This window comes from Anas platyrhynchos, chromosome 4, assembly GCF_047663525.1.
Source record: "Anas platyrhynchos isolate ZD024472 breed Pekin duck chromosome 4, IASCAAS_PekinDuck_T2T, whole genome shotgun sequence".
Lineage (NCBI taxonomy): Eukaryota > Metazoa > Chordata > Aves > Anseriformes > Anatidae > Anas > Anas platyrhynchos.
In genome coordinates this window covers 16,196,642-16,219,364 of record NC_092590.1, presented here as the reverse complement: position 1 = coordinate 16,219,364, position 22,723 = coordinate 16,196,642, and the positions used below count along the sequence as shown (strand labels likewise).

The 22,723-nt window shown below is 42.5% G+C and overlaps 1 protein-coding gene across 23 annotated transcripts in view; it reads right to left on the bottom strand.

Moving 5' to 3' along the window:
* ADGRL3 (adhesion G protein-coupled receptor L3) overlaps positions 1 to 22,723 on the bottom strand; it is a 524,429-nt gene that overhangs the window by 259,995 nt on the left and 241,711 nt on the right. For all 23 annotated transcript variants that reach the window (XM_038178121.2, XM_072037083.1, XM_072037080.1 and 20 more), the window contains one exon: positions 9,514 to 9,727. In XM_038178121.2, the coding sequence (XP_038034049.1) occupies positions 9,514 to 9,727 (214 nt within the window). The remainder of the gene's footprint in view (positions 1 to 9,513; positions 9,728 to 22,723) is intronic.

Sequence of the window (22,723 nt, the reverse complement as noted above, 5' to 3'; positions counted from 1 at the left end):
CTTCCCTGCTCCTACAAATGCCAACAGTGAAAAATCACTCATCTGTTTTTGCACAGCCAACCCTCAACTACCCAGCAGAAGATCATTCAAGGTACTAAGTTGAGCACACACCCTGGTCCACCAACTTTCCAAGTGGCCAAAAGAGCCGATCATTTATCAGGAACAGAACAGACATCTGGGGGAGGGACATTATTGTATTTGTGTGGTTTGTAATACTGAGTCAAATGGGACTTGCTGCGCAATTCAAAGCCACCTGGGAAAGGGAGAGAGGAAGCAGGCTTTCCAAGGAGGCCTCAAAGTCTTGTATTTATCACAAACAGTTTTTTCTCCCCTCCTCTGTGCTTAAGATAAAGAAAACCTTCACCATATGAGTAGGCTTTACAGGAAAAAATAAAAAAATAAAAAAACAAGTAATAAAAATATTTTGCCTTTCTGTGGGTAGAGGATGCAGCCCGAATTGGAAGGCAGTGTACAGTACAGCTCGTCTTCTCTCAAACATGGCAAGGCAGAACTAAAGGGCAGCCAGAGAGAAACAATGGCAACACTCATGACAAAACCAAAAGCATCTCCCCTAAATAAGTATTTGTTAAGATCACAACTTCCTCCCTTGGAGAGAATATATTACAAGTAATATGACAAATGCGTACTAGCTCATGAATGGAAGTGGAAGAGGTAGCTCGGGTACCTCTGTCTTCAGTCTGAGGACACAAGATGAGGAGGACAGCAACGAAATTAAAACCTGACAAAGCCAATCCTATTTTTCACATATTAAGCTATTATCCCGTTGGACACAGAGCTCCTGGAAGTCAAGACCAGGGCCCTAATGAAATTCAGAAAGGCTCTGGACATTTGTGGGGATATCGAGAACACCCAGCAATTACAGGTAATGCTAACAAAGAAAATCTAGAAAGGATATGGAAAAGGTCTTGGGCATTCGGGTGAAAGCCCCTCTCTAACTACAAAGGATTAGGGTGAAAGAAGGTGTGGGGGTGGCAGAGACGGTCCATGTACCTGTCCGCAAAGGGATGCCACGTGTTGCCCTGCGAAGCAGTGGCCTTGCAGGGCACTAGGGCAGACCAGTGAGTGCATGGGGAAACCCTATTCTCCTTCTGGCTTATTTTCTTCCAGCCAGCTCCAAATCCCCCCTTCATCCCTTGCATTAGTTTTATAGCTTCGTACATTTCTCTTGCCCGTAACTCCATCTCCCATTCCTCTCGGTGTCCCTGCAATAAAGTTCTTCCTTCTTTGTCACCAGTCCTACTCTGAGTAAAAGCCTGTAATATACTGCCTACTACGAACTGCAACACTCGGTAACAGACTGAATGCTGAGGCCGTAATTCAGTCCAGAGGCTCTACTACTGCCCATAAACTACTCGCTGTCTCCCAGTTTACGATGTCAGCAGGACTCCAGCTGAATTAAGGCTTCTACTGTATATAACTGACACCAATGCATTATCTTATGCATAATGCATAGAAGATGGCTCTAGTCATAAATCCCACATACTGCCCTTCTTTTACATCACAGATGCGGCATGGCATCTCGTACGCGCTGCTTACTGATACATAAAATCCTTCTCCTGAATCATAATGGCAGCAGAACCTTTCCTTGGGTCACTGCTTCCAATAAAAGCCTTTCATTCCCTCTTTTCCCCAAAGAGATTGAAATAAACTTCAGCTCATCCCACTAGCAAAACTCACGCTTAAATTTCGGGGCCACGTTGAACTGACGATCCAGGAACCCTGCCTGCGCCAGGCCGTATTTTTGACGCTGGCAAGTGAAGGATTTGTGCCTCACAGCCATCGTTCATCTCTTTGGGTCTCATCATCACGCAGGCAAGCACACTGAAGCTTCACGAGCATTCGGTATCAGCAGAGTGATCACAGAAAATGCAAAGCCCTGTGGTGGCTGCCAAACTGCTGGTGTGCGAAGGTGAGAGTAAGGTCTGCAGAAAGCATCTGCAGTCCTGCAGAGAAATGCAGAAATCCCAGTCACCCACATAGAGAGAGGGTGAGCTATGCAGGCCATTGCTGGTTTTACCCATTTGGGAATGGAATAAAGAGTTAAAGCACCAACCAATCCAAAAATGATGCAATCAGAAAAACGTACTGAATAAAAGCTTTGAAACATCCCAGGGAATTGACAAACCCCTGTGTATAAACCCGATTTTGACCACAGGAACAGACTAACTGAGCTCTTTTGTACCAAGAACAAGCAAACAAACAAAGCAAGAAACCAAACCAACCAACCATCCAAAAAACCTACGCAACCAACTAACCAAAAACCAAACAAACCTCAACCCACCACTGCAAAACAAAACGTAATATAGATGACTTTAGAGTCATCCTTCATCACAACCCTTCAGCCATTATTTCTAGCTAGAAGACTGAATGGAGAAGGAGCGCCCAGGTATCTTTCTGCTCAAACTAAATTATTTATTGGCTATTTTAAGGTAGTATAAGTCTGTTTAACCTGAAAAACAAACAAACAGACTTACACAGTGTTGTGCAATGCTCCAAATACATCTAATCTTTTTGACAACAAGACCAGACCTCTGAAGACCACATTCAGGTAGGTTAAAGGTGTATGAAGACTGAGCAGAAGCATCTCGCTGCTCATCACTTCAGCAATTTAGGTGCTACAGTCAGGATGAAGGTGCCTGAATTCAGGTTTTGCACTTTGGGCACCTGAGATAATCGTACAGAACCTATTTCAGCAATAGGGCAGACCTGTACCTGAGGGCCTAGAGCAGCCCATTCCTGCACTGCCCTCCGTGCAGTTACAGGAAGGCTTTCTGTGTGCTTGCACCCACCTCCTGCAACGTGGTAATGAATGCAGTACACGTCTCAACTGGCAGACTCCACTGTCAGCAACATCTCCATCTCCGCTCCACGGTTCCTCCCCGGGTACAAATTAGTAGCTGTTCTCAACAAGCCTCAAATGTTTAGGAAAAAAAACAGATGACAGGAGCACATTTCTCATAGGGCTTCTCCCACCGGCAAGAGCTACACGCAGCAGGCTGCCAAGGGTTAGCTCGTCCCTTCCCTCTGACAGGCTTGAGCCGGCCACTTTCACACTAGCAGAGTAATGGATGGAGCAACAAACCTGGATTTTCCTCGCACGGATGCCAGCACCTGGTACGTTCAGCACTTCTGAGGCCTCTACAAGCCGTGAGCTACCCAAGAGATTACCCTACGTCTTCCATTTGTCGGTTCAGGCCAGCAGATGGTGGGGGGAACAACCAAAAAATCAAAAAGCTGGCAAACTGAAACAGCCCTGGGACAGTTGCCTGGTGTTCTGCCAGCTCAGGTCTCTATTTCTTCAACAGTGGCACGCTGGAGTCACATCCCAACAGCTACCAAAAACCAGCAGCCACTGCGCACTGCGACTGTCTCCTTATTTATTTATTTTTTTAAGTGGGGTGTTTTATAGCTGGCCGTGGCTACCAATTGGTACCTGGGGAAGCCTAGGGCATTACTTTTGATCTACAGAGCCTTCCATGGTTTGGAACCTAATTACCTTCCGAAACTACTACCTTCTCCTCATCTGTTACCATGGCAGCTGCAATCAGCAGAGATGCTGGGGCTGACAAGCCCTGATTTACTGGGATACCAGGGCAATTCCAGGGGGCTGTCGTTTGCAGAATTTACTCCTGCTTGGTCTGACAGCATTTTCAAGAAAGGAAGAGGTAGGATAAATTAAGACCGTACAGGCTGGGAAGTAGCGATCTTTTTTTAGAGTGATTCAACAGTTCAGTGCACACTGCTCCACTAGCATTTGATTTTTTTATTTTTTTCCTCTTAGTAATAGTGTACGTGCCCTTGTCCCAGGGTCAAGGTACAGATGAGATTAGTAGACTTTGCTTCTTTTTAATCTATCTTCCTGCGCAGCAAGAAAATAGATTGCTTAACCAAGTGGTAAGGTTTGTTTTCTAGGATTTAAAGTCAGAATCTGATGAACATGAGCTTCAGTGTTCCCTGTTCATTTCTACTGGTTACAGAAAACACTGCTTTAACTGAAACATGAGTATTTTTCCATATTGATGCTTCTCATATGGTGATCTCAAAGAGCCAGACTCATGCTTCCCAGTGAGAGAAAAGCCTAGCTTCCCACTGCAACAACTCAGTTCTTCAGAAATCCACTTCCCATGCCATCTGTGTAATAACAAATTTAGAAAAATGAGTAGTATCTTGGCAGTCTTCACAAAATGTACTCAGGATGCAGGGGAAGGCGGAGGGGTTCCTATCAAATGGGGCATTCTGTGTCTGAGTCAGAGGTGATGACGACGTCTAAGCAGGGTGCAGTTTTCTGAGAAATACGCCATCCATTTTTTAGGGCCTGACACAAGTGTGCTGCAATTCAGCCGAAATCTGCTCATTCAGTCCTGCTGATGGCCTTGTAATCACATCACGAGGCAGAGCCTCCAGGTCTGCAGTTGTGCTTGTCCTGAGCATCTTCTGGGTGCTTAACAGAACGAGCTGCTTTACATAAAAGATTCTAGGAGAACATCCCAAAATTGGCACGATCTAAACCAGCAGACACTTTAGCAATGATTAACGTGAATTATTCTACCTGTAAAACAGAGATAACCCAGCCTCTTTATTTCCTAAGACAAGAGTAGATCACTGGCATTTGAGAAGCGCCTTGAAAATCGCAGGCACTGATAGCATCAATAACAGCACGCTACGCGATGCAATATTATTACAATAATAATGACAGTCGTTTCAGACTCTTGCATTTTTCAGGTCATCAACCAAAAACATTAACAAAGCACAGCCCTTCAGGAGATGAAAAATCTTTGCAATGTAATGCAAGCCGGTTCGTACAACCTTCTTCTCCCCCACCCCATGCAAAGTGCCTGCCAGCATCCTTCCAGCTCCCAGGGAAATGAGAAGTGCCCCTCCTCACCCAAAAGTATAAGGCCCCCAGATGCTTCACGGGAAGCCAGAGAGCATCTAGAAGCTGACAACACTTTTACGCTCTTAATTTCACTGATTTTCTTTGTTGTTGTTGTGTTTTTCTTTCTTTCTTTCTTTCTTTTTTTTTTTTTTTTAAATATTCTAGGTCTTGACTTACACACTTCACCAGCAATCAGCAATGCCACCACAAAAACCACAGGGACCAAACCATGCATGTTAGACTTGAACCTGAAGGAACCTACCTCAGCTATCGAACTGCAGCTCAGCAACTAGAAATTTTCTCTCTGCTCAGCCAACAGAGGTAAAATGCAATGCCCACTTGCAAGGCCCAGACCCTGCATGCCACTACCATGGCAAAAAGCAGGACTTGCACAAGCTGTGCAAGTGGTCCCGTTGGCATACTGAGCTCTGAGTGCCTGAGCGATACACGAGAGTTCCCTAGCAAGAGCTTTCCATATTTTCTACCTTCAAGAATTTGAAAAGTGAGAAAGAATTTGGCTTTGATTTTGGGAACAGATGTTAAGACCTGTGAATATTTCTCCCCTGGCTCCTCTGTTACACCTGCTGGTTTTGTCTCATTCCTCTCTCCTTTCTCCTCTCCTTCCTCCAGCTTAAGAGCAATGGACAACAGCTGGGGTAGAAAAGGATCATTTTTTTCCTCATATCTAGAAAGCAACAAGAAAACTTTGAACTTGCCTTTAAGGCAAAAACTGTAATTCTGTAATTGTTGTGTGTGTGTGTGTGTGTGTGTGTGTGTGTGTGTGTGTGTGTGTGTGTTCAGACTTCCCTCCTCATTTCAAGGTTAATGCTGACAGGAAAGGACAAAAAGCTCAGTAAAACAGTCTGCTTCAAATTACTCAGTTAAAAACAAAGGTGGTACCAGCAGCGTGCAGTTCTGCAAACATCCACGTGAAGCCTGATCCACCCACTCTAACTTGGGAAACTACATGGGCAGATCTTCGCTCAACAAAACACTTCAGCATGTGCCTAAAAAGAAGCACATGCTGGCATGTGTGTCCGAATCAAGGAGGAGGCAAACAAATGTTTAACTCCCTTGCCTGCGCTGAAGTCTTGAATTTTTGGGTCAGTTTTAGCCAGTGACTAGCTCCAAAGACTACAGCGAAACCACGAGCACGCAAAAAGAGCCACGCTGGCTTTATCTGTCTGGGACACATATTTATTTCCTTGGCAGAAAGCATCCACAAGAAATGCAAGAGAGAATGCTGAGAGCAATTATTTTTCTTTTTCTTCTTCTTCTTTTTTTTTTTTTGATAGAGTAAATGACAGTGTTAACATTTATAAACACAAAGGCGATTCTTTTGGGAATAGGAGGCTGGTTTTCCCCATTGTTTGAGGAGGACTCTGGCTGTCTGAATGGATGACACGTTAACTTTGTGGCATAGCTGCTCAAGGGAGAGCATGGTGAAGCCTCCCATGGCACTGTACACACAGTTTACAATGGGCCTGGTTAGAATTTAATTGTTTGTTACAGTCCTCAGAAAGGCATTGCTCCAAAGCAAACATGCTATGAAATAATTTTTCTCTAATTATATCAGAATAACTCCAGTCCATAAAGCACTCTTTCTGAGCTTTTATGGGCAGCTGTTGCTCTCACGCTGGAAGGAAGAGCCGGCAAGTTTGAAAACAAAACAGGCCACAGAGATTTAATTTCCTATCAAATAGCTCCCTACAAGCTGTTTAAACTTTCTTTACTTAGAGAAATACTCTGAAGATTTTAGAGATTTTCAGGGCAACAGTTGCAGCAAGAGCTCCTTGTGTTCTCACTGCTCAGGGGGCTCCGCAAACACAGCATCAGATTTATGCCTTTCCCTTTCAAAATAACCCCATGCACTCGTCTGCAAAATTAATTTAAATAAACATACAGAAGAAAGGAGCATGCCAGCTCAATTTTGGGGAGGAGAGAGGAGTCCTTGGGGGAAAAATTGCTAATATCTACCATAAATCTGCTCCCTCGCAGCCTTGGCTCACATACTAATAGCTCCGTCTCTCAGACACACGCTTTTCTTCCCTACCTTTCACTCTTCTCCTCCCCGCAAGCCACGCCAGGATGCCTGTAGGTTGACTGGACAATGTTGCTGATTAAAAACCGCGAGCAGTTAGAAAACTTATTATAAAACCTACAGGGGGACTGTGTATTTGTGAATGCAATAATTAATCAATGCAGAATAAGCATGCACTGTGCATATGTTTTTTCTCTCCATACGCAGACAGCTTCGATTACCGCGAGGGCTACGTTGCCCCCACTCTATCGCGTTAGCAAAGACAAGTTAATTGTATCAAAACCTGCATTCATCTGCAAAACCACCTAAATAATGCTGAATTGATTAATTTTGCAGGTAGAGGCTTTCAGAAGAAAATGTCACAGTGACTAGGCTGTCAGGATTTTCCTTTTAGGCTATTTTTTTCAGATGCTCAGCTATAAGGCATATGCTGAGCTGTGAACTGGCAGACTGGTTCGCATCTTAGGAATGTATTTCATTTTAATGGTTTTATTATTTTTTTCAACTCTTTGAATTAATGGAGATAAAAGAGAAATGAGAATGGCATATAAATGCAAAATGGAGTGTCGTCGTCATCCCCCTCCCCTTTTAACCTGCCTTTTAACTAGAAGCAGGTCATATTTACTTTCAAGAAACTCACAAGTACCCAATTAATAACATGATTGCGCACTTCTTCAAGAAAATTGATCATCACATACTTAAATGAAAAGAGCTACCACCCTTTCCTGAGAGTCCTTACTGAAAAACAGCATTAGGCAAGGATATTAATATTCAGCCAGGAGGGATTCACATTTCCCTTGCAAGAAATCTCCCCCTCACTGGTCATTCCTGACTAAATGGGAAAGCAGAGATGCTCTGCCTTAGAGGTATGTTTCCCTGCTAGCTCTCTGCTAAGCAGTTTGGGTTGGCAGTGACAGTGTGCAGAGCCAAGTAATCAACGTGAGTTTTCATCCCAGCACTGTGGGCACACAGTATGATTACGTGCTCTCCTTGAGCAAGGTGCCAACATTTATTGCAGCTTTGCTACGCATGGGAACTGACCAGAAGCTTGCAGAGCTCTGTGTGTGGCTGGGAAGCTAGTGCCTGGAGGACATTACCACATATAAAAAAAAAAAACAAAACAAAAAACAACACATATATATTAATACTTTGTAGTGGCTCCACAAAGGGGGTGACATGGTTTTCTTCTGCCAATATGCAGATGATAAAGGGTTTCTGCTTGAAGCCACTAACAACCTGCACAGGAGAATTACAGTAATGCTACTAAAACCATGCTGAATTCAAGGCACTGGATGATGTCATGTTCTTACCCTTGCCACACGTTTTGAAAAAGCAATCATCACAGTCTTACAAACAGGACTCGAAGCAGCAGTGCAGGGGGGTTCAACATAAAGAAGTGCCAAGTCAAATGGGCTTATACAAGCCGTTTGCAGCAATGAGCACATTTGTCATGAGACCTCTCAGCAACTTGGGTTCTAAATCTCTGACATGGAGCAACTCTGAAGGGAACTCAAAAATATCCATTAACGTGTCAAATATAGATGAAACTCATGTTTTCTTTTCTATTGCTCACACAACTCCATTTTTAGTGCAAAGTATCTTGCAACAAACTATAGCAAGATACTCCATTAAAACCTTGCACTGCTTTAGCCATTAGGTCACCATACAAACACTGTTGTCATGACATCAATTAGCGGCACTTTGCTTATGTCGATACTATTATTAATACCCTGAAACACTCATTTCTATTACTATTTAATTAATAGCATAATGTCCTGAATAGTTATTTGTGTGTAGTTATTAAAAGAAGCACGCTGAATGTGATTAAATATCAAGAACTGTGACTTAGAAATCCTTCCCACACCACTTCTTGTGCCAAAGAATATCCTGAAAAATTTAGAAATAGTTAAAGGCTTTCCATAACCAGGATATTATAGATTGGAATAAACTGTTAGGCCCTGGCTCTGCACTACAAGAGTCTATCCACGTGGAACATACCTCAGTTACCGTTTTCAGATGCAGTGTTAGCAATTAACTGCACTAGTATTTGTACAGAAATTTAGTAAGTCTTCTGGAAAAGCAGTAACCCTGAACAAGTTCTTGACTACAAATTCAGATCCTACCTAAAACTGAGGCTGGCAACACGATGAGCGTTGGAGAATTTCCTTTGTGTTTTAGGAAATTGAAAATGTTATTCTGAATGCAAAATATTAATAGTTCAAAGGAAATTACTGACCACCTATGTAAAGACAGCAGAGCAGAAGAAAGGCGCATATGAGAAAGAATCACGTATATTCATGAACTGCATTGATATACAGGCATTTCAGAGGTAACATCGAGAGTCTGTGGATATCAAGCGGGCTGATTAGCAGTACTTACCGCAAATGTTATTTATATTGTTTGATCCTGACCTACTCTGGTAAACGCACAGTTTAGCAATGATAGCTGTAATTCTATGCCCGTACACAGACACTAAGAACCTGCGTTTTCTCATGCAAACACACAAACAAACTGGTGTGTACGTACCGGATTAAAAAAACAACAGTCAGCAAACAAAGAATATTAAATGCTATACCTTTGAGTCATAATCTTATAGGCATCTGGCAGATAACAGCGGATATTCTCCATCTGAGCAGGATCAGAGTCACAGATTTTATCGTCAGTCCTCCCGTAGTTGGCACTTTCAATCATGATAACATCTGTTCCCGGGCAGCGGAGCTCGATGGGGTAACTCTCACAGGACAGCTCCCTTCGGACCACAGCCATGGGGACCGGGGCTCGGCTGAAAGCTGCAAGGATTAACACAGAAACACAGCAAACATTTACTTTTCCACGCTGATAGGAGGATTAAAAGCAGAATGACATTTAGCAGCGTTTTTTTTTTGTCTGTATGCTGTACCGAGATGTGCTTTGGATAGCTTCGGTACCCTCATGATATGGCCTGCAGAAGCGAGGTCTGATCCCCAGCCTGCTGGCCACCTGGAGAAATCACTTCCCCGCTCAGCTGCTTGCTTTTCTCATCATAAAAAACACAAACGATCCCTTTTGTAAAGGGCTTTAGAAACACCATATTGAGAGAGGTAAACAGCAACTCCGGCGTTGTTATTACTTCGGCTTGCTAGGTGAAAGGCTTTGATATATAAAATTACAGCCCGGGGTTGTGCCTGATTAGCTGGGGGAAATGGTCTGTCCATGAGCAACGCAAGCACCAGGATCCCACCTGCTCAGCATGACTGCAGCTGCCCTAACATCTGCATGGCTCCCAGTCCTTTTCCAGGTCCTCAGAACACACACAGGTGCCAGAAGGTTTCCAGCACCGCCTGCAGCATGCCAGGGGCTGGCCTGCAGGTTCTGGGAACCACCCCGACGTCTGGTACCCGCAGTGATATTTTCTGATCTATGTGCACTCGATACTGCCACGTGCTTGGGAAGTTCATTTAAACAGACATCAGAAATCTTATTTGATTAAAAAAAAAAAAAAAAGTTGGCTCTGTGTTGGCAATGAACAAAGAAACGTGCTTTGAGATGCCTTGAAAACAAAGCCCAAAGTATTAGTACACAAACTTGAAAGACAAGAAGCAGCAATACTTCTGATCTCCACAGTCCCTTTGATCCAAAGATCTTCAGCAGCCTGAACAACGTGAATGCATCGATGCCCTCACACCCACGTGAACTAGCTACGTGTTGTCACTCTCATTTGAGCCACAGAAGCGTTACGTGTCTTCCAGAAGATCTCTCAGCAATCCCATGGTGAAGCTGGGAACCAACTACTTGTTTCCCAGCCAAACGTGCTGGCCACGAGCCGAAACAAAAGCCAACCCCTACTTTTCCTTATTCTACAAGGATGAAAACCCCATACCACAAAGGTTTCCAGTTGTAGGGACAATGTGCCATTGCATCAATGTCTTCTCCTGTAAAACTTCAACCTGGTGCACACACTCCGTGCTTCCTTATGGAAAACGAGTGCACTGCTGTTTGCGTACCCCTTAGCCTGATGAAGGCTGCCTCTGTCTGTCTGTCTGGCAGGCAGCGATCCAGCACATTACATTAACTCCTGTGCAACATCCCATTACTGTCAATTGTCTCATTGAGATCCGCATTATCGGACAGATGAACCTTTCCATTTCTGTGACTTTGCGGGGATTACTCTAAAAGCAGATACTAGTGCTGTGGTAGGGCTGTGGACTAATTGCCAAACTCCTGAGACAGACGTGCATTTCATTCTTCGATAATAGCTTCTCCAATTACCATAGCTTCAGGGTTTGGATCATGGAGGATGTGCTTCTTTCCCGAGATTAGAGTAACAGTTTTGCCCTGGTCTCTTATTGCACCATACATCTGTTTAATGCAATAAACCCATAGCGAAACCAAATCCTCGTGTTTCAGAAAGGGGAAAGCCAGGAGAAAAAGCACAAACCTCCAAGATGTAATTCCTCGTTCTCACCTTTGGCTTGATATTACTAACCAACTACGAGGTGAGCGGAGGAGGAACAGGACGCGGAGGCACAGACAAGATCTGAGCAAAGAAAAAAGCCCAACGCTTGACTTGATGGCAAAAGGGAAGAGTTTCTAGTTGCCTGCATTACCTTTCGCGATCACAGGCCCACTGCTGACCAGAAACTTTCAGGTTCTGGAAGGAGCTGTGGTGAGGTCGCTCTCTGCTAGCTCCGTACTAAGCCTGAGCAGGTTGGCAGTATGGGAGGCAGGTGGTTTCGAGCAGATTTTGGCAGAAGGCTGAGGCCAAGAGTACTCTCTCCTACTACCGTGTGCTTAGAGGACTCTATGAAGTGCCAAGAAAATGGCAGGATGAGGTATACAGCTAACATTAGCTGTTTGGGACTAAGTTTTGGCCAGTTTCTTGGGGAATTTGAGTATTTTCTCTAGGAGGTTAATGACCAGTTCTGTTTTATGCAAAAGCAAAGGGTTGAAAACAGAGCAGGCTCCTCTCTGGCCACTTGCTCCATTGGGCTGTGGATGTGTCTGTGGACTACCATAACCACAAAGACAGATGCTAAAACTAATTTATTTTTGCAGTTCCCACTACAAGAAAACAAAAAACTCTGAAGCATGGTGACCAGAGGTTTGAAAGTGCATTTTTGCCATTAATTCCTTTGCCTCTTTTGCAGTAACTATGCTATATTGTCAAGGAAGGCAGGCATTAAAGATACGATGGCTGAGGAAAACCCTGCTTAAAATCATAGAAATTAATTGACTGGGAATTCACTTACACAAACCTGGTGTATTTGTCAAAGAGCAATCCTGTACGTACGCAGCTAATCTTAACTCTCATGTTTTATTAGAAATAGGACATCAGGAGCTGCTACCAGCAATATGGTTTCATTAAAATAGAAGTTTATCTGAGGGCAAAGACAGTGTCCTAATCTCACAGCAAGTCTATCAACAAGGATGATGCAGTACTTACGGCTTCTAGTGGAGGATTTTACAGTTAAAATGAAAATACAGAGGTTTAATAAAAGCTATTGCACACAGTTCTGTACCAGATGTGAGAGCACATTTCTTGTATGTTCTATATGCACGTGAGACTTTATGAAATCTATCTACTAAAACTGCATGAATGTTAATGGGAATGGGGATGGGGATGGGAATGGAAAACAGCTCATATTCTACTTCCCATTAAAGAGTACCTGGATGGATGCAAATGTTTCCAGATGTGCCTTGCTATATACTGAAATTCACCTTTTTGTTTCTTACACAGTCACTCAACCACCTGCTATCAGGACAGCTCTCGCTTATAGATACCTTACTGTGGTATCACGCAGTCAACAGTTATGTCCTGGATATGTGGCAGAAGATAAATGTGACACCTTGGACGAGCTTTGTTTGGATCAGGAATTAGGGATAACGGAACACCATAATACAATGAAATAGGAGAAATCAATGGTGCATGTTTCCCATCCTGCCATTCTCTATCAAATGAGTTGCTCCACGTGGCCTTTTTCTACCCTGATATCTGCAATAAATACTCCAAAGAGAGATTTGAGGTTGGTTGTTTATCTCCTTTGCAAGCACATTTGTTGACATTGTGTCCCTATGTGATAATCTTACTTTATCATTTTTACTGGTTTTCCAGTGAGGAGCAGAGATTTTTTTTTTATTATTATTTGTGTGTGTGCTTCTTGCTATGAAATAAGATACATCAAAGCCCATCTGTGAAATACACAGCACGACTGTATTAATTCATTAATCCATTCTCTCTCCTTTGAGCAGCTCCCTATCTTTGCAGTCTCTCACTGAGCTCCTTATTTAATCTCCTAAATAAGTGACCTAATTGTTGGCTGGGAGTCAAGAAGAGCTGACGGCTGCTCACTACGTTGGAAAACAGGTGCCTTTTTCCAGGATCCTATGTGCAGACATCAATCTAGCACAGACAGCTGAACCTAAAAAAATTGAAAAACGCTTTTTCTTTTTTTTTTTCTTTTTTAACATTTAATCGTGTGCCAGTTTGAGTCTTCTAACTGCGGCCGTTTGGTGGCAACCCATGCTCCTCAGCTTACACAGGGCAAAGCGAGAGGGAGAAACAGTCACAGACAGTCACAGGATTTTATCTCAGCGATTTAGAACTTCTTTGTCTCTGCTAATTTCAGGAGCTTGAAAATTAAGTAAGTCATCAAAATCTTGCGCTTTTTCTCCCCCTTGCTTTTGACCTCAGAACATAATTGCCTCTTGTCATGCCTGCAGGGCATGGGCTTGTAGTTATCACTGTGTGCTTAATCAAATGCTGAAATAGCCTTTAAATTACGTCTCTTCTTGGCTGCTAGAGACTTGTTGAGCTCTGTTACATTTAGAGGCATGACGGTAGTAGATGTACTTTTAAAAGAAAAGTGTGGGATGATGTTTTTAATTAGGTATTATATGCAATTTTCCAGGGGAATGATGTTCTGGCTCAGATTTTTCGGAGTGAAATTTAAGTGCATATTTAAGCACGGCGAAACAAAAAGCTGGAAATGTAGAGATAATTATTTTCACAAGCTCTACACAGGATTTGGTCTGCCCAGCTAAACACCTGACTTACTGTTCCCAAAGGCAAACACACCACGCTGGGGGAAAAGGTTTCCTGCTAGTTTGGAGAAACACTTCTGTGTTTGTAATTTCACAGTACTTAATATTCCCACCATTCATTTTGATTCTGCAGGAGAAAAAAAAAAAAAGTTATATATATATTTATATAAAGCCACCCTCCTATTCTGCAGCCTACTCTGGTACGGGTACAGGCTGAAATCCCATTTGGGTTACAAGGCCTTCTATGAGTGTCACTCCCCAAAGAAAAGCACATGCCCAAGTGCTTTTCTACACCAGGGTCCCACTTTTCCTGTTAAGAAACAAAGCAACGTTACCGCATTCATTTGCAGCACGCAAACAGAGCTCAGTGTTTCTTCTCTCCCTTAATCCAAATTACATCTGGCCTCTGATCTGACGAACAATATTGGCAGCAAACAAAAACTCAAGTTAAAGATAGCGACAACAAACATTTCTCCCATTTGCACTGCGCCCGTCCCCCCAGCCTTTCCATGCTCACAAATATTAGTTTAGTTCTGACAAGATTAAAAATACCGGCTGGTTAAAAGTTCTCGGGAAACTTGTGATCGGAATACAAACAGGGAAATGCTCTTCTCTCCCCCCTGCTTTCTCTGCGTATGCTGATGACAGATTAAATAGCCAGGAAACCTGCGTCTTTTCTAGTGGGATGGGGTAGAGGAGCCTTCCTTCTGCTCTCAGCCCGCAGAGGGGTTAAAGGTGTAGCCTACAGACAGCGGCTGGTGCCGAGCCCTTGCAGGAGATGCTTCCAGCATCCATAGCCAGGTTCTCCAGGGAGGAAAGGAAGGCTGAAGGCAGCCAGCGTGGCCAAATGGCTGGAGCCTCCGACAGCGCAAGGCTGGAGCCAGGCAGGGCCGGACTCCACTCCTGGCTCACCCCTCCAGCCCTCAGCTGATTGCTGTCTTATTAATGAAAATGAGAAAACTATCCTCGCCATTAAGCACTCCAAAACCTGCCCCAGAAAGGAAGAAACCCCAGAAGGTGAAGAATGTGGCTTCAGCCTGTGTTTCCTCATGTGAATTGAATACCCACACCCCCGGGCTTTATTATTTCCTAGAAGATATCCAGAACAATTTGCGACTTTCCTTTGTGCATCTTTACCCTAATCAGAGCCCACCCCCACCCAGCAAACAACCAGCTGTGAGCAGACCTCACTAACTGCAGGATCATCCTCTGGAACTGAGTATGCAAAAAAAAGACCGAAAAGAAATGCAATCCTGTGCAACAACCTAGAAAAGACAACCAAATAAAAAGTCAAAAAAACAAAAAATCAAGTCCTTCCCTGTGCATTTTATGTGGAATTTGAGGTCAAAAATGGTTCCATAAATTGTTTCAGCTCACAAAAAGTTAGTTAAGATCATGGAAAAGAACCAAAGCATTCCAAAAAGAAGGGTGGGAGGCCGAATTTAATGTGCTCTTATAAAATAACGTGATGACCTACCTTCAAATTAGAGGTCAGAAGTCCAGTCCCAGCCTGAGTTAAATGTTACTTAACCAAATTTAGTACAAACACCAAGCTGAGAACAACAGACAAAAGACATCCTGTCTCCAAGGGGACAGTCCAAAGCAAGAATATTAATATTTAGGCCACATCATGGGAAAAATCTATTCCCAAGGATATTTCCCTTGCAGTGAATCATCTCATTTGTAATGAAAGACACGGACGAGAAGATACTCGGATACAACTACTCTTTAAATTCACAGTCTTCCTGTGAGGAAATTAACTTTCAAGCATAGGAAAACTGTAAAGATAGGGTAAGAACCTGCGGTTGAAGTCCTGCACTGCAGAACAGAAGACCCAGAAACAACTCTCATGCTAAAGTTATCCTTCAGCCTAACACAGACATCGCTTAAGTATCAGGGTTTTAAATCCTGAAATCTTCGCCCTCAAAATTCAGATGCTGGAGCTCTCAATAAGGGAAACGTCAAGTTCTGTGCAACGGAGACCATTCTTTCTTTTTGCTTGTTTGTTTTATAACAAATCCACATACCACACACCACACCAGCGCCCTGGGTAAGGAAAAACATGCCACTTATCCAACCCCAAGTTACTGCTGTTACAATAGATGCTTAGCTGTCTTCAAAAAGCAGGGAAGCTTTGACTTTGACATTGCCAAACAACCTTGAAGTCTGAAATTTAATTCAGTACAAATTAATGTGGTGAAGCAAGTGGAATTTGAGTAATAACAAAATTCACCTCATTTTAAATTACTCCACTGTAGCTTTTTATTATAGCCATTAGTAAGGTTAATTTTTTAATCTCAGATAAAAAACTTTTATCAACCACCATAGCAGGTATGCTCATAGAGGCACTCAGGTAAATGAGTACCAAGGGTTTAGCCCTTGTAAGGAAAAAGGATTTGTTTATCCTTTTCAGATTTTGTATTAAATCAGAAGTTCTTCCGATAATTTATTACCACTTTATTTACACTTTATTACCACTTCCACCTAAACCACCAGATTAAATTCTTATAGATGCTAAAATAATGTCAATCTAGAATAATTTCCCTGTTAACCAATAGAGTTGTTTGTTCGTTTTTTAGGTGTCATCTGAATGGGCTTCAATGCATAGTAAATCATACACACACAAGGATTAATGGTGTCCCCAGCTGGATATTGCCCAGGAGCTGAGGACATGCTGATCCCCTTTACCTGCACCACCACGAACTGGGAGGCAGCAGCATTGAGCTACAGGAAGCAGGACAGGGATAAAGATAAGGAGACCAAGGAGACTAGACCTGATTTCTATCCCACTGTGAGGGAAAACAAAAACACAAAAATTAACAAAAACAAATAAAAAAGCAAGCAAACAAACAAAGAATCAGGACCCAATCCAGAAGTCATCAGGTTCAGAAATCCTTTTTAAGGTAGATACAAATCAGGTTAGGTGTATTTGGGGTTTAGCTGAAATACTGTGACAGCAAATAATGTATTCCTACCAAGTAACACCTCCTCAAAGTTAAAGTTTAATTTTGATTTACAGTTCCCTGAATAGCCTCTGAAGGGGACCATTAAAGCTCTTGTAGAAATATCTGCATTATTAAAGAAATGATGAACAGCATGGTGAGGATTACTCGGTGATGTTTATGGACTTGTTTAGCAAAGCAGTAAATCTATTTTTAAGTTTGCATTGCCCAGAAAGGAGAACTGAGTGAAATCTGAAGAAATGTCCAGAGAGAAAGGAAAGCAGGCAAAAGGGAAGAATTTCTCTGCAAGTTTTACAGGCTATCATTCAAAGACCTGTATACAAATTTTGGGTGCCAAACATTTAACATTTAAACCAATTCCGTCACAGCACTGAATGTCAAGAGTGACTCCCGTAGAGTTAATTTTACAAGAAGTTACCCAGAACTTGAAGCCTAGCCATTTTTCAGGAAGTAATATGGCTAAACGGTAGACCATTAAATAAATAACTGTGATTTTTCTTGGTGCTTTAGACATCACAGCCTCTTTGAGTCTCTGCCATAAATAGCAACAGAGAATTTGCTCTTTCCACTAGCCGTAACTCTGCGAAAGTTTTATAAAGAAGTCAGACTGCTTGAAGATCTTGCCTCTCAGAATTGTAATCCATCATAAATGTTATATATACATAATATATATCTATGTGTACACACGCACACTTCTATAAATGCATGATGTGTGTAATATGGGGCTGAACAACCCCAACTGCCTCAGCCTGTCTTCATAGGAGAGGTGCTCCAGCCCTCGGAGCATCCTCGTGGCCCTCCTCTGGACCCGTTCTAGTGCATCCACGTCCTTCTAGGGCTGGGGGCCCCAGAGCAGCACTCCAGGTGGGGTCTCACAAGAGCAGAGCAGAGGGGGAGAATCATCTCCCCTTGACCTGTTGGCCACATCACAAAGGCAACCCATCCCCAGCTGCTGGACAGGGATTTGCAAAGCATGGCATCTATTAGCTCCACCTCAGAAGTAGAGGCATGAGGTCCAACATCCTTTTTGCTGATGCTTTAGCAAGAACTAACAAGTAGGCTTTGTTGAGCCATTCTTTGTGACCCTCCAAATCCTGACTCTCAATGAAGCCTTTAATGTAACTCCCCTCTGACTCTGAAAGATCAAGGATTTCACTCCAAATACACTAACATCTAAAAAAAGCTTTGCAGAAGCGTACGCTTTCATCTGAACGTCAGCCAACTTTATCTACTTCCACCAAGCTTAAAAATAAAGAACAATAGGAGAATTAATTCTAGGAATGAACTGAAATGCACACACGTGCTCCAGGTGGAAATATATTCCAAATAAAAACAGATTTTCAGGGAATCACATTTTTTTTTTCCTGCAGATAACTCTCCTCCTCAATGGAAAATAACAAAACATTAAGAGTAATGAATTAAATTACCTCTACAAAATGGTTCGCTTGCTAGGAAGCAAACCCAAAAATCCTAAGTGTCCAGGTTTCTTATTGCACCCACCTGCTCGCAGAATACACCGGGGTTAAGTATTTTCCCCCTAATGCATCCTGTGTAGACATTGATCTGGAAATACTGCGTATGTTCATGGGTGTAAATATGAACACACAAGATACTGCCCATCTCAAGGTGAGGCAGAGAAAAAAATCTGAAATAACGCTTACCTGCAGAATCCCCAGATGCTCTGAACAGATTAATTGTTCCCAAAAGAGCCAGGTGAAGAGGTCTGCAAAAGAGCTGAGGGCTCATAGGGTTCACACCGGGGAAGGGATGCTTGTCCTGCGGTACCACCATGACTGCCACTGGCAAACCAGGGTGGCTGGGGCACGCCAAGGTGGAAGCAAAACCAAGCATGAATAAAGTCACAAGGACATTGTGCTCAATGAAAGCACCGTGGCACCAGATGAAACCTGTAGGGTTTATGAAACCCCGGTTTATGAAAGTCTCTAGAGCTCTGGATACCATGATTTATGGCTCGTCCTGTGGGAAAGCACAGGCCAAGACACCTGTGTGTATAACTGAACCCAAAGAGGGTCTGTGCCACAAAGGACATTTAAACTAAAATACCAGAAGAGGAAATATATGCACATTCAAGATGGGAACGATGGTAGCACAGAAAAGGATAGCCATGTGGCATGGGTGACAAACAGATACAGATGTACTTGAGGGCACGACGCTCACCAGTTTCATGAAATATATGGTTGAAGAAAATCTAACTTGCTTCAGGAAAAACACACTGCAACCAGCTATGATGGATGGGAGGCTTTATTTCTCAACACATTCACTCATCCTGTTTCAGATTCTCCTCCTGCAAGAGCTCTGTTTCTAAGCAGATGAAATTAAATCTTTTGTTGATCTGTCATCAAAAAAACAGACAAACAGATAAACACAAATCTAACTGCCCAACAAAACCAGATAGAGATAAGGGCGAAGAAAAGTTTTCAACATAACACCTGATGGAAGACTCCAGTCCTAAAAATGGGGCTGTTCCCCTACAGATACAGTGTCAGAAAAAGCTGGGCTTTTTCAAACCTGCTAGGACAGCAGAGGAATCACAGGCGGCGGGGATGCAACTCAGAGGCAGCCTGCAGCAGAACTGGAAGGGCAAAGTTAGTTAAAAGTTATTAGTTAACTTTCTAATGTAAGCATGTTACGGCACATTTCTGTGAGCTTTCTAACAAAGGATCTGTTTCAAGCATGTTTTCCTGTACTTTTAACACCCATCTCTTTCTGTAGGTGTTTCAGGCATCGTTATCCTGGAGTTATACATACCTCACATCTAGAATTTTCTGCCTTTTCTCAGAATAAAATTGTTGCATATTTCCACCATCTTGTGCTTGCAATTCGTATCTGAGGAAATTGTTCTGCTACCACTGCCCTCCAAGGGCACTGTTGGAGTATGAGGGAAAAGCTTTATAAATGAAATCAGGCTTTTTTAGTTTTTATTCCGTGGTAAAGCACCTGAGAAACACCCCCACAGGACTTACCGTGGCAACACTCTGCAGAGGTAGGGTTAACAAATCTGTTTGGCAGGGGATGTAGGGAACTACCTAAAAATACCAAAGGTCACAGAGAAAGGCTGGTGTTGAACCCATTTTTTCTTAAAAAATAGTTTTCAAAGCACTGGAACATTTGCCATGGGGACTTTTGGGTGAAGGTGCTACCACACGGGATGTTGCTTTGGTGAAGAGTTGCCATTACCCCCAGACTCAGATAAGGATTTAGGGGCTGCTCAGAGGAATAGCAGCCCCTAAATCTCTCTCTGAAATTTTTTCATGGCATTACTGTCTGAGAAGTAGATGCTACAAGTCTCAGGCATGACTGAAAAAAGTAGTAAGGTAGTGTTGCCTACTTAGCATAAAAGTTAAGGAAATTTTATAGCAAGACTGTCTGAGGGTAGTTTCATACAGGATCCTGCTCCTATGGTTTATGTCTGTTGAACAAAGACAAACCAACACAAAAAGGTGCCAATGGCCAAGTAATCACAAACCAATTTAACTTAGAAAGCAAAGTTAAGACCACAGCCCTCCCTGGTAAGATACCTACTTGGGGGCTTTACCCAGAACAGCATCCTGTAGATGAAAATATTTCACACCAAACTGCATAGAAATAAAAATTTAAGCATTTCAATGCAAACAGTAAATTGAGAAGTCCGATTCCAGGTGACAAATTCCCCACTCTACAATCACGAGAAAAAGCTTCTTTTGTTAAGAAGTTTACCCTCACTTGAAAAGAAGACAAAGGCAGCAATGCAGTTTTAACAAGTACAAATTGCAGTTTGGAAACAAAGCTTGCAGTTATGGAAGCTCAAAGTATTAAAAAACAAAACAACAACAACACAGAAAACCTGCCTACCATCAGATTAAGAAAAATTATGCTCGTAAAACTTTTAAGTAGCGGCAGTATTTTTAAAATAGTGAGGTGTATAGGACAAACACAGCCAGGTATCAAGCATTAAATAAACCCTCTGCACATATCCCCCAACTCACTCCAACCTGTATTTGGAAAGAAGCAAACAGATGTACTCATAATTCAGAGAACAAAAGCACCTCTTTATCACCATCTGATATTAGGAAAGATATAACAGCAAGTGCTACAGCCCGACATTTTTCATTCTGCAGAATTAGATACCTTAGATATAAGAGCTTGTAGAAAAAAAAGAAAAAAGACACCCTCTTAGGAAGCCCATGCTGCTTTTTAACTCGATCTGGGACACTGGCACATTGCTACTGGCAACTCTTAAAGAAATCAAGGTTATGAGAACAGAACATAACTCCCATTGCACACAGGAAAAAATGCATTAGCTCTTGCTTCTCAAAAATTATGTAAGCATGGAATTGTCACCCCAACTTGATGCATTTCTGGAAGTTCAGCAAGAACCTCATCAGTCCAGTATCATTCAACACACTTCTTGATGATCTGAAAGAAAATAAACTCCAGGCTTGCCAAATCTGCAGTCAGTGCAAAACCCGATAAAATGTTAAGTAATGATATGGACCTTGTCAGCTTTGCAGATTGATCTGTACACTGTTCGAGCAGACCATGCTTTAACACAGACAAATGCAAGCCCAAGGAGGAATACAAGAAGTGCTCATTATGTGAGACCACAGCCTAGCAAGCAGTCACTGAAACAAAACTGTTTGCATGATTGATAAGCATTTGAACACTACACAGTGGCTCAAAGGGCAAACATGATCTTTGTGAGTATTAGGAGGTGAAAACAAGGAGAAGTGGGAAGACGAAATTGCCCTGCATATGATATTAATGAGTCCATTAGGGGAACATGTACATTGTGGTTTCTGTACTTCAAAAAAGATTGTCAGAAACTTTGAAGGAGGTTTTGCAAAAGAGCTTAAGATAAATTTTAAAAAATAAATGAAGTAGAGTCTGGAAAAACAGATTTATAGTGAGACACCAAAGGTGCTTAAGTCTGTTTAACTAGTTCAAAAAAAACACTGCAGCCTGGAGGTTTCTACAGAGGGAAGCTATTTCTAAGGACAGCGAGCTCTTTAGCAGCAAAAGGCAAGCACGATGCAATGGTTGGAAGCTGAAGGTAGATAAATTCAGCCTAGAATTAAGGTACATATTTTAACAGTGTGAGTAATTTACCATGGAACAGTTTACTTAGGTATGTGATGTATTCCTTATCAGCTGAAGTCCCTAAGCTATGCCTGGGTATTTTTCTGGAAGATATGTTACAGCTCAAACTGGAGATATGGGAGCCTGATTCACAAATCACAGGGTGAGATCTCTATTGTGCACAGTCTGGCTTGTTGATCATAGTAGTCTCTTTGTATTTTAAAGATCTATGAAGATTTAGGAGAAAGAAAACAGGAAGAGAGAGGGACGTTTGGCAGCAAGGAACTTGCCGAATTTATTATCTCAGTAAAAATAAAAAATAAAAATGTCTCAGTCAGCTTTTATGCAGATACCTGCTGCGCTCATCCATGCAAAGAAGGTTTGTATCTTGCCTTTATCTCGTGGTTGTGAATGGACAAAAATGTTCCAGGACAGCTTCCTTGAATTCCTAGGAATAAAAGATGCCAGGGAGGAGGAAGGGAATTGTTTAATGCAAACCAACAGATGGGATTTCAGTCAGAGGCTTGCTTTGTTTTCATAATGAACCATAATCTGTGTAATCTAAAACAGTTTTTATTTGTTGCAGGGAAACATAAAGACTGCAGCTACGGCACTTGAATTGCTTTCTCAACCATTTGTTACCAGAGGTGCCTCTTCGTTGCTGAAGGTGCACTGGACCTGGCCCAGTCAGCCACATGGACAGGCAGGGCAGATGAAAGCATAGAT